Raw genomic sequence first — 12,682 nt, forward strand, 5'->3', positions numbered from 1 at the left:
GGCTTTAAGAATTTAGGGAGACTGAGTAATCTCTAGAAGACAGGAAGAGAGGACCACATGGTGCCACATATATTTATACAAGAGTGTGGGAACAGACTTCAGCAGACATTTCAAAGGGCTTAGATTGGGTAAGTCTTTAAACAAACAAAACCAAAGCAAAATACCAACTGTGAAATCTTAAAACACTCACTTCTCCATTCAGGGCTTTATATCCCACAACCATCAGACTGGGGAGTTGGACTAAGGTCTGTCATGTCCTATCACTCTAATTCCCAGGCAATGAAACAGCCGGTAATAGCTAACATTCAGACATAAACCATGACTCCATTGCAATTCCATAGCCGGATGGGAGAAGAGAGCGTTGAGGAATCAACTTACCACTAGGCTCGTGTTGAATTTATAAAACCTCTGGACCGTTCTGTCACTGAAGCTGTTGCACAGGTTCTTCTTTACAAAGTTGGGGTGGTTCAGGATGTCATTTGCTACCAGGGGCTCCTACCGAGGCCAAGCAGAACACAAGACAGATGCCATGTGGTTAGTGAGCCGCAGCCCGTTGGAGAACTGGGCTCTAGCTTCACGACAAATACCTTGTGGGTGATGTGCTGCTGTTCCACGGGTGCATGTCCTTTGGGGTCAATGAGGGTTGGATGTGCCACCAGATAACCCCTGTCCTCCATTATGAAGCACCTGTGCCAAGACAATGACATCCCTCATTCACAGAAGCTGCTCTTCTATGCTTCTGGAGAGCATCTATCTTGCTAGCCCTGACACAAATTGTATTTATCAGGTTCTCAATAAATATTCATGGACGAAATGAAGGAAGGCTGGCAGTCAGGTGACAGACACATTAATTCTCGAGGCGCTGGATTACCTAGCATACAGTTTAAGGCGAGAGTTACACCTGACTCTGAGGTCACCTACATACTTCGTACAGAATGTGACCACCCAGACTAAGTAAGATGGGCTCAAAGATCTTTTGCAAGAATGTATAAAGTGGGACATTTTTTTCTTTTTTCTGGGGAGGGAGATTCCGAAAGAAGCAGTCTTGGGTATTTACAGGCACAAATTTTAGGTCAGCCATACAATTTCCTCTTTCAATGACAAACATACTTAAAATACAACGTTCGGAGGACATGCAAAAATGTATTTGATGGAAACACTAAATAAGTGAAGCTAGAACCGCTTTAATCAAGACTATATTCTGCTCTATTTTACTTTCCAATTTTGTCATAACAGTTTGCTGTGCATCCTGCATTTCCCCATTAAGGGCCAATGTGAAATTTAGCAGTGATATGAAGCATGGGCCATGAGTTGGAAATAAGAAAGCTATTTTTAAAAGTGGCCTGTATTAAATCAAGGGAATGCCCTTGCTTTGATCAGACATGCTCTTTTGAAATTCAGGTGGCAAAGACTTTTGGTTCCATGAGCCTCTTTCTGGGGAAATGTACAAAGGAACAGTCTAAGCATCTGAAAATCTCACAAAGACTTTGGTTTAATAACTAAGTTCACATCAAAAGTACTACCCAAGAGTACCCTCTGGTCTTTCTAGTGCCCAAGATATGGGAAACCTCTAATTACTGAGTCCCAGAGAAACAAGAGCTTTTGGAGAATTCTGTGCCACAGTTACTCTTCTTGTTAGAAGCCAAATCTGTCCATCTAAGTCATAAACAGCATGCATCTTAGAAAAACAAAAGAACAAAAACCTCCTTAATAGAATGCCCAGGCAACGGACTCAATTTCTGACGCTGACTACGACAATGTGCTTGGCATTCAACTGGAGATACCTGACAGCTTTTTCTTTGTATTTTGCAGCTAGATAGGATATGGGGTCCCTGAAGGGCTCACCTTATTTTGTTGCCACCATCTTGGTTACAAACTGGTAATAAGTCCATCAGAACCTTGTAGAAGTATCGAAGCGTGAAGTCAATGCCCATCACAGCCACAGTATGCCCGGAAGACAGCTGTGTACTTCATGTGAAAATGATCAGTGAGAATAAGAGGCGTGTCTTATTTAAAGGCAAAAGCTATGTTCACTCATAAGGACATTGTATGGTATCAGAAATACATGCCTCCTGTTCTCTGCATTTTCCACCCTTGGAGAAACAATTAACTAAATGACTAACTTAGCATAACATGGAGATTTGACAAGAGAAAAATTTAAGATTAAAGGTAGGACTTCCCAAATAAGACTAGCCCAAAACATGGGCAGCTGTGGAATATGGCTAGTCCTAACTATAGATGTTCAGACAATGGTGGGATTATTCTTTGTCAAGAATATGGGGGTGGTGGGGGGATAGGCATCAGCTGGGAGGTTTATGTGTGGCTGTTAGGTTCCTTCCAACAAGGATCCTTTATTTTTCCTTCAATTTTTTTTTTTTTTAATTGAGGTATAGTTGATTTACAGTGTTGTTAATTTCTTCTGTACAGCAAAGTGATTCAGTTATACATATTTATACATACTTTCTTTAATATTCTGTTCCATTATGGTTTATCATAGGATACTGAATATAGTTCTCTGTGCTATACAGTAAGACCCTGTTGTTTATCCATCCTATATATAAAAGCTTACATCTGCTGACCCCAACCTCCCACTCCATCCCTCCCCCAAACCCCTCCCCTTTGGCAACCACCAGTCTCTAACAAGGAAACTTTAGACAAGGAGCCTGAGTGATGTCCTTAGCTATTTCCTTCATTTTATAGATCATGATAAATCTATAGTTATTAATCTATACATCTCATTTTATAGAGCTCTCAAAGGTTAATTAGTTTTAGGTCATGCAAAACTTAGTGAAAACAACATTTTGTTTTCTTTCTATAACACTAAAGTTGGCTGTACTCAAAACCCAGCTCACATTCTAGAACGAGACTCTCCTGGTTCATAGGCCAGTTCTGTCTCCATTCTAAAATGCTACTCTCAAAAATAGAAGCACCAAGGAAGAGAAATTTGGGCAGTACGACATGATGCTTGCTAGCCTTCTAGCTCTGGAATCAATCAGATCTGGGGTCAAAACTTGGCCTTGTTGATTTCTATCTATGTGGCTCCTGGGATGCTACTTAACCTATCTAAGCCTCAGTTTTCTTATCTGAAAATGGGGTTAATAATAGCTCAGAAGAAACTTCCCAAAGTAAAGTCCTCTTTGGGAAAATCAAACCTTGGGAGTGAAATTAGCTTTGCTATGTAGACAACTGGTTACTAACAACAACATTGATACTAACATATTAACTCAACTCACCACCCCCACCAAAAAAAAAAAAAAAAAAACAAACCCCAAAACCAGAAAAAAAAACCCCCAAAAAACAACAAGAAAAAGGGACCATGACCCATAATGAAATTTCTATCAGAGCTTTGCTGTCAAAGCTGTTTTTGGCATGGGATGGGGGAAGACCATGTTGTGGGATTGTCTCTGAGAGGCTATTGCCTCAATAAGAGCCCCTATTATTACTTAAGTAACTTAAATTCCACCATGGAAGAAATCCAAGACTCATTTACCTTACGGGATTTGTCCATTGTAGAAAAGAATATTTTGCTGAAGTATTAGTCAGAAGAAGTCTAAACTTCTCTTGCTTGTTCAGGAAAGAGTGATGAGTCTAAACAATAGCCATCATTATGATAACAGTAATGGCTTCCATTTACTGAATGTTCACAATTTATAGGCATTCTGGTAGGCATCTGAATATATCACTTCAATGATTTCTCACAGAAACCTTATGAGGCATTATTTCCAGAAAACTGAAGCTTGGGGAGATTAAGTATTTGGCTAAAGTCACACAGTGAATAACTAGTAGAAGCAGGGATTTAAACTCAGTGCCTTCAACTCCAAAGCATATATTCCTAACCAATAGGGTTTCTGCCTCCTTAGATCTGCATGGTACTCAAGAGTTTCCAAGCAATTTTAAACCGTCTACTTAATTTCCTGTGAAGACATCAGAAAGGAATTATAGTTCCTATTTTATAAATGAAAAATTAGGTTTAGAATGGTTAAAAGACTTAAAGAAGATTGATCACCTTTTATTTATGGTTTAGAGACTAAATCTGGTTCTTTCTACAATACTATAGCTGCCTCAGTGAAAAATAAAATTCAGGTTTTGTGGGACAAGTTGATTTTGTTTCTAAAATTCCCCTGTATGACTGCCATCTGCCCCTGTTGATGGTAAATGTGCTGAAGTAAAAGCATATATTAAATATTGCCCATGGAAGTCTAGCATTCATATTTTCACCTGCATTTAAAAAATGTACATGGTTACCATAGCAACCCATAAAGACTACCATAGAAAAATCAAACTAAGCCTACATTTCTCAGCACAATGGTCCATGCTGTTTCCAGCGCTTTGGTGAGATTTTCACTGCCAAAGATTTGTCTAACCAGTCCATTAATCATTGACTGTACTTCATCATCACTACCACATTATCATCCTCCAAAGAATGCATATCTAGATTCTCAGTCCACTAATAATGCTGATGAAAGAAACTGTTTAACTGATAAGAGAGCACTGAAAAAACCTGTCCTCAAGCTCTCAGCCCAACCGCTTCTGAAAACCAAGGGAGAATTAGAGTGCTTCACAACAAGTTGAATGTTAGCTTAAGTTCCCTCTTCTGACCCATTAAAATGCAAGAAATTTAAAGCATGAATAGCATGATAATAAAAATAACTACCATTTATTGGGGATTTGACATTGGCAAGTATAGTGCTAAGCATTTTACATGCATTATCTCTAATTTTCATTATGTTAGTTCAATTTGGGCATCGTTACCTCTGTTTTCCATATGAGGCTCAGAGAGTCATGGAACATAATAATAATAAAGGTATTTAACATTTATTGAGCCCTGACCATGGGCCACACACTGTTCTAGGAGCCTCACGTATATTATTCACAGTAATCTTTAAATAATCATTTGAGATAGGCCCTAATATCCCTCTTTCACAGGTGAGGAAACCAAGGCAGAAAGGGACTTGTTAATAGTCATACAGACAGTAAATGACAAATCCGCTTCTTCAGAGTGGAATCACATCTTAGGAGGAGGGCAGGTTCTCAAGTTGGCACATGAGACCAAAATCACTGGTAATCATTTGGAAAAAGTACCTCAGCAGAGCCCACCTATGAATATACCCATTAAAGCTATAGTTGCTTTGGTTGAAACCCAGAAGCGGTAGTTGACTTGCATTCTAAACTATGGTGAATGAAATAGATGGCTTTAAATAATAAAAACACGCTCAGCTAAGGAAAATGTTCAAATGATCAAGTCCATGGGACTGCATATTGATCAAGGCAACAGCAGATACTTATTCCTGAAATATACTCTCATTGAGTGACTGATGGACAGGATTTAAATGGCCATTTAACTCTTGTTAAACTCGAATAGCTAAACTTGTGTGGGCTAAATACACTATCAACAGTAACCAAATAAGGGAATTGAACCCAGGTTTTTTCTAAGTTGAAAGCCCATCATATTTCCATCATGTGTCATTTGGGCTGACATCATAAATATTTATAAATAAACGAAATGAAAATTCTTCCACCCATCCAAATTCTAATAAAAACATATACATGAGCATAAAAATCTGCACCTCTCTGTGACCTCCTCCCCCCACCCAACAAAAAGAATACTGTGTAGAAGGAAAAGCTAATGGCTCTTGATAATGAGTGGCAGATGGGAGAAGCCGGGTGGAATGTCAAAGCCTAAGTAAGACACACACAGGTAGGTAGGCATTCTCTCCCTGCTCCCCCAGCAACATCTTTAAGAGCCCAATTCCGGCCCATGTCCTTGTCATCAAAGACCAAGGTGACTGCTGTCCCCTCAAAGAAACCACGTTTGTTTACTTTTTCTCAATTGATTAGAATATATGGGAGAAATGACAAATTTTGCTATTCAGACAATAGTAGGTGTATGCCTTACAGACGGCCTGTTAATGAAAACATTGGAAAGATCTGTTCTAAAAGAATGTTTACTTGTTTATATGTGATGGGGCCAAACAGATACCATGTCCTGAAAAGAAATCAATATTTGGCTGGCAGCAGGGCCCTGCCTGCCATGGAGACACAGGTCATGATATTGAAATTCCACACGGCACTACTTCCCAATTCTTGATTCCAACGTACTAGAGTTAGAAGAATTCTACTGAATGTCAGCCATTTGATATATAATGAGCACCGTGAAAAGCCTTAAGTTAAGCAAGAAAATCTGTCTCCCATAAATTTTAAGGCATCATTACAGATACCAGTCAAAATATGGTCTTTATTGGTTGCTAGGGAAAAATAGCGATTTGTATAATGAAGGGATTAAAACAATGTGTTCAACTTGCCTCTCTACCCAACATTTCACTGACATTTGTAGCTTAAATACTGAAACCTCAAAAGCTTGAAATGTAAAGTACCCTAAATATATTTACAGTAATACTGACATTTTATAGCATGCTTGGAAAATCAATTCTCAAAATGCCTTTTCATTCCTCAAGAGAGAGCAAGGGCAAAGTAAAAACAGCAACAAAACCATAACAACAACAACAACAAACTCCTATATAATTCTAAAGAGACCCAAATACAAAAGGAAACAATCTCAAGTCTTGATACATTTTTTTCTTCACTAAAACTACTCTGTTCCTGGGAAAACACTCTCTGATAATAATAACTGTCAGGCTCTTGGTGCTATTTCTTTGATTGGTTTACGACTGGCATTTCTAGGAACAGCTTTACTGAATCTAACATCTTTCTTTTTCTTTTTCATAAGCACCCTCACGGCCACTAACAGGGCTAAGTGCTTTTGACTGACTCAATCACACGATAATCGTGTGAGGTTAAGTATTATCCCCATTTTACAGACATCAGGAGGACGGTCAGGGTATCCAAGATGGCACAGCTAGAGAAGATATCCAAACCCCAGCTTGCCCCACAACAAAGGTCATACTTTCGCCACTAATTCTTGGTGTCTACTATTCTATTCAGATTTTCAAAGTATCCTTAATGTGTTTAAGAAATGAGTAAAAATTAATTGAAATATTACCTGGATGAATGAATTGTATGACTGATGGTCACTACATAGCCAGCTCCTCCAACGTCTAAGTAAGGTCCGGTCAAAGAAATCAAACCTGGATTAGCTACTGCGTGGAGATACCTAATGGAGACCAGAGAAAGTTGTTACTTGAGGGTATGAACAACAACTTTGCACATTTCGAAGACAAGTGAGCTCGTAACCCTAAAAAAATATTATAAATTGTGCTTATGTTACATTCAAGTTCAAAAGGATTCCTACCTTTTATGTCTGACTGTAGCATCAGCAACAAGGGGCCAAGAAAAATATGAAATTCTCTTTAAAAAAGATGCTGAACTCAGTATATATGTGAGCTTTTTTTTTTTTTTTTTTTTTTTATTTATTTATTTATTTATTTTTGGCTGTGTTGGGTCTTTGTTTCTGTGCGAGGGCTTTCTCTAATTGCGGCGAGCGGGGGCCACTCTTCATCGCGGTGCGCGGGCCTCTCACTGTCGCGGCCTCTCCCGTTGCGGAGCACCGGCTCCAGACGCGCAGGCTCAGTAGTTGTGGCTCACGGGCTTAGTTGCTCCGCGGCATGTGGGATCTTCCCAGACCAGGGCTCGAACCCGTGTCCCCTGCATTGGCAGGCAGATTCTCAACCACTGCGCCACCAGGGAAGCCCTATATGTGAGCTTTTAATAAGGTCTATAGTAGAGATGTTTTAGAGGCTAAAACAAAAATTAACAAATCAAGTAGAAACAAATACAACTGGGCACGTAAAAATGTCCCCTGGATTAGCAAAGGTGGGGAACAGGCAGTAAAAATAGTGGCCACTCATGAGTGACTCAGTTACTAAGCAGCACAAGACTAGAAATCCTGTTTTCATGCCCAGGTTGCCCTCCTGTTATACCACCTGACTAGCTTTTGCTTTTGAAAATCAGAGTAAAAATAAATCCCAGAAGTAAAAAAGTGTTTTTCAGTTTACATGTGTTCATTTTTCATAGGTCACATATGAGCTGTCATTTGATGCCATAATCACACGCAGTGACATTAAGTATACCCACTGGGGACACACTGCATACAAGATGGGAATCAAACCACTAGGAATTGAAATGGCCAAGTATAAAGTATTTCAGTCTCAAAATTTCAATGAAGAGATAAAAGCATTGTAGACAGAGGAAGCCCACAAAGCTTTTGTTAATACTACATTTAGAAAATGATTCAAAAACCTATTTTCACTGTCATGAAAAGTATCTTCTTTAAATATGACTGCCTGAAGTTGCTTTATTGTGTGTATTTATCATGTCTCTTCGGGACTGGGGGGGGGAAACCTTTGATAATGGAAGCCCCTAAAACTCACCATTGTCTCCTAGTGGGATCAAATGCTTTGTCCATGAGGGAACCAGGATAAATTCTGAGGACGCCATTGGGCGTTGCTATGTAACGGCGGACAATGTAAGTGTTCAGGCTACTCATTTCCATTTGTGTCATCCATTCATCTGTGACGTGGCTGGTAGCCATTACTTCATTTCTGACAGAGAACTGGGAAACAAAGGAAGACATAGCAGGGATCCTTTAAGACTCACATGAAAAGAGAGAGGCCTGCTGGCAGAGCTTCCCAAAGCTCTCTTGCAGAGAAGCCAAGCCCAATTACTTCTTAAAAATCTTTCCACAGCAGATGGATACAGCCAAACTTGGTGAAACAAAAGCTTCCTGAAATATAGCCAGTGGACGTGTGATTTACTTAATTGTTCATCCTAGCTAGGCTTTCTGTGTTTAAGAGGAAAGAGCCTATAATGCAGCATTAAATACACACCCAGACACACATACAAACACGTGTACACACACCCCTTAAATCTCTGCTTCTTAAACTGCATCATATTTATCTCAACAGACAGTAGGGGCACTTTACTTCATTCCCCTGGGAAAAATGGGGCTGGGAAAGTTTCACTGGTCTCTAACTCACACCCCCCTACCTAGAAAGCCCCTAGTGCATCTAAGGCCTGAAAGAGATTCTTCATCTGGCCCACAGGGCTTCTTAATCCATCAGAAGGGTCCTCGCCGGCCAGCCTCCCCTGGGCCACACACTCTGCCTTTCTGGCTCTCCAGCTGAGAGGCACAGATCCAGAGCTCGGCTTCCCACTTCAAAGGTTCCCTACCAGAACCCCCTCCCAGGCCTGTGGAGGGGTGCAGCAGAAATGCAGCCCCAGGACAGCACTCACTTTGAGCCCCGGGTTAGCAATGAGGCGGGTGTTGTCGCTGAGATAGGCTGTGTAGTGTTCCACCATGCGCTTTGTCTCCGGCTGGCTGAGGTGCTCATAGGGGGAGGAAAAGCTGCCAGCAGACAGCATGACGGTTGGACTTTCTGAGAGAGAAGCAAACAAAGCAGGCCTGAGAACACGGAGCCTGCATCTCAGGCCCAAACAAAAGCATGGCAGAGTCTCTGCCCATCGGTCAGCTGTGGCGGCTTAAAATCCTCCCTAAGGAAAGCAGAGAACTCCACGCTGGAAGGACCTGGGAAGGAAAAAAGTCAGATCCTCTCCCTGCAGGGAGCTTACAGTCCCGAGTGAACCTAAAGAGATCCAAGGGCTGAGAATGACAAACAGTCAACATATCTCAGGTCTACATATAACATCCTACACTTATTAGGGTCGAGGAGGCAGCATATGACATGGAGCCAGACTGGGTTGAGCCTGGGCTCCACCATTTCCTGGCTGTGTGATGCTGGGCAAGTTGTAATACATGTGATGTTTTTATCGTCTGCAAAGTGGGGGAAATAGCAGCGCTGACCTTATAGAGTTATGGCATTATATTAGTTAATATATGCAAAGCAAACGATTTAATAAATGTAAAGTATTTAGAACAGAGCTTGCACAACTCAAGTGCTTCTGTAAGGGTTATCTCTTATTGTTCATATTAGTATGATTATCGAGGAAGAAGGAAAAATGAAATAGTGGAGTCGACGCAAAAATCAACTAAAAAAATTCTTCTCACAGATGGGGACAGCCAAACATGGCATAAACAAAATCTATGGAAACGGAGTAGTTAATATACACATATTTAATTGTTGGTCTTATCTAAGAGGAAAAGCCCAGTTCTCTATTTACGACAGAAATCCTTGCAATGAATTACAATTTGAAACAGAAACACTACATCTTTGTCTCTGAAATTGTACTCTTCAATCGTATATTTTTAAAAGCGTTAGAAAGCACTATCACGTGTCGTATCTCAGTTAAATCTGTGGGTCTTTTTCTATTCCTTTGTTAGTTCTCACTCACAGTGTTTTGTTTCCTTGTGGCCTGGTTATCGCTGACTGGACACTGTACTTAACAAATTTGTAGGAAATGCTGAGGCTTAACAGGATGGGAATATCTTCCTCTAGAAAGGATATTGCATCTTGTGCTGCACACCAAGATGAGGCAGGATGGTAAGGTGGAAACAGTTCCCAATAAGGAGACAGGATACTGGCCTGAGTGTTATCCTGGGAGACTTTGGTATTCAACAAGTCCACGATGAGTGAACGCTTGAGGTTCCTTAGACAACTCAGATGACAGGAATCCCATGTCAAGGGCTGATTTAGTTCCAATTCACCCTTACCCTAAAGATGTAGTCCTTTGGGACCTCTGCTAAAAGCATGCATGTGTGTGTGGAAGGGAGGAGTTTCCTTGTTAGTCTTCACCTTTTGAGAACCTTGGATTCGATTTTGGCCTCTCTTCCTAGCCCTGAGCAGCTACCTAAAGCACGATTTCACAGTTGTTTCTTCTGTATTGATAAATATGTGCACTGTAAAAGCAGCTTTAGGGGTTGGCTTCCTTCTCTGGGTTCTTATATTCTCCTAGACTTAGGTCCACTACCGATTAGGTTAGTTCTCTGATACTTTTCAAAAGATTTAAAAAAGGTTCCATCCAGGATTTTTGGTTGAACCCAGCAGGATGGGTCAGAATTACCTAGTCTTCCTTTACCAGAAGACAATCTTTCCAGTAATGCTATGTCTCCTTTAACTTTCATATCATCATGGCATAGCTTGGGAGTTATTATTATATGCATATCAAGGAGTAGAAAGCCAGAGGCTTAAAGAAATTAGGGTGCCTAGCAGTGAATTCATGTGTATATGCTCATGGGGTCCTCCGTGCAAGGATGTGCCAGAGAGAGAGGACTGTCCTGGAACTCAAAGAGCTTAGGACCCAATTGGAGAGACAAGGATAAAGAAAAAAGAGGAAAACAACAATACTGGAACAACACAATAATATAAGAAATGTCTCAGGGACAAAAGAGTTGGGCCAGAGGAAGGGAAGGAGAGACAACTTGGGGAGTGGGCCTTTCCTGTAGTGACATGGATTGAAGGAGAGAAAAAACCAATATACAGGACCCAAAGCTTTACGGCCAGGAGCTAGACACATAGCTCTAATTTACATAAGATACATAGTACTTATATACATACTTGTGTACTTAATTGCACTGGATGATATACTCTTTTAAAATTACTCTTTGCCTCTTTGTGTACCAAGAAAGACAATGTCCCCTCCTTCAGCCCTCTTGAAGGGAGCTCTGACGTACATTTAATATCTTGCCTCAAAATCCCCATCATCAATGAAATTAGATGGAAACCACTTATTTGCCATTGTTTCCTTTATTTTCCATTTCTTTTTAAAAATATTTCAATTATCCTGCTTCATTTTCATTACCAACTGTTACTAAACTTCCCTTGGTGACTTCTCCACACATTGTTCTGGGGGAGTTCTATGGCCAAAGTGAAGTTGGGTGGTACAGTGGAAAGAGCACCCATTTAAAGTCAGACACCGGCATAAGGTCTGTCTGTGTGCCCCAGGATCAGCCCACTAGTCCTATGTAAAGTATGGCAGTTGATAAAGCTCTACGTTTTCTGGGCATCTCTGTGAGGCAGCACTGTTCAACTGAAATACAATGCAATCCTCAACTGTAATATAAAATTTTCCAGTAGCCACATGAAGAAAAGCAAAACCAAAGAGGTTAAATTAATTTTACTAGTATATTTTATAGACGCCAATATATCCAAAACATTATCACTTTAACATGTAATCAATACAAAAAATTAAGCATGTATTTTATACTTACAGTAAATCTCAACTTGGTTTAGTCACATTTTAACTGCTCAAAAGCCACATGTGGCTAGTGCCTACCATATTGGACAGTGTAGCTATGAGCGATTATCCAAAAGAAATTAAAAATCTAGGCTTGAGTTTTTTTCTCATCAAGAAAAACTGTTGCACTTCACTGTCTCAAATTTAAAAAGAATGACCTTGTAAATCAACTATACTTCAATAAAATTTTTTTTAAAAAGAATAAAAAAATAAAAAAATAAAAATAGTGACCTCACTTGCACCAGCAGTAGTGTAGTAGTGTTTAGCTTGTTCCCACTGTGGCTAACCGAATCATGCATATCTTAGCTTTCCTGTAAGCATTTCTTTTTTTTTTTTTTTAAAGACAACTCTTTTTTTTTTTTTGGTCGCATTGGGTCTTCGTTGCTACATGTGGGCTTTCTCTAGTTGCGGTGAGCAGGGGCTACTCTTCGTTGCAAAGCGTGGGCTTCTCATTGCGGTGGCTTCTCTTGTTGTGGAGCACGGGCTCTAGGCTCGCGGGCTTCAGTAGTCGTGGCACGCGGGCTCGGTACTTGTGGCTCACGGGCTTAGTTGCTCTGCGGCATGTGGGATCTTCCCAGACCAGGGCTCGAACCCG

At 40.4% G+C, this 12,682-nt stretch overlaps 1 protein-coding gene across 2 annotated transcripts in view; it reads right to left on the reverse strand.

Moving 5' to 3' along the window:
- CACHD1 (cache domain containing 1) overlaps positions 1 to 12,682 on the reverse strand; it is a 211,610-nt gene that overhangs the window by 22,665 nt on the left and 176,263 nt on the right. Inside the window, exons 14-19 of one of the 2 annotated variants that reach the window (XM_061184081.1) lie at positions 9,190 to 9,332; positions 8,328 to 8,509; positions 7,001 to 7,111; positions 1,846 to 1,968; positions 588 to 687; positions 379 to 495 (exon numbers count right to left, since the gene is read on the reverse strand). In XM_061184081.1, coding sequence (XP_061040064.1) covers positions 379 to 495; positions 588 to 687; positions 1,846 to 1,968; positions 7,001 to 7,111; positions 8,328 to 8,509; positions 9,190 to 9,332 — 776 coding nt within the window. The remainder of the gene's footprint in view (positions 1 to 378; positions 496 to 587; positions 688 to 1,845; positions 1,969 to 7,000; positions 7,112 to 8,327; positions 8,510 to 9,189; positions 9,333 to 12,682) is intronic. The other variant, XM_061184082.1, reaches the window with a different exon arrangement.

This window comes from Eubalaena glacialis, chromosome 3, assembly GCF_028564815.1.
Source record: "Eubalaena glacialis isolate mEubGla1 chromosome 3, mEubGla1.1.hap2.+ XY, whole genome shotgun sequence".
NCBI lineage: Eukaryota > Metazoa > Chordata > Mammalia > Artiodactyla > Balaenidae > Eubalaena > Eubalaena glacialis.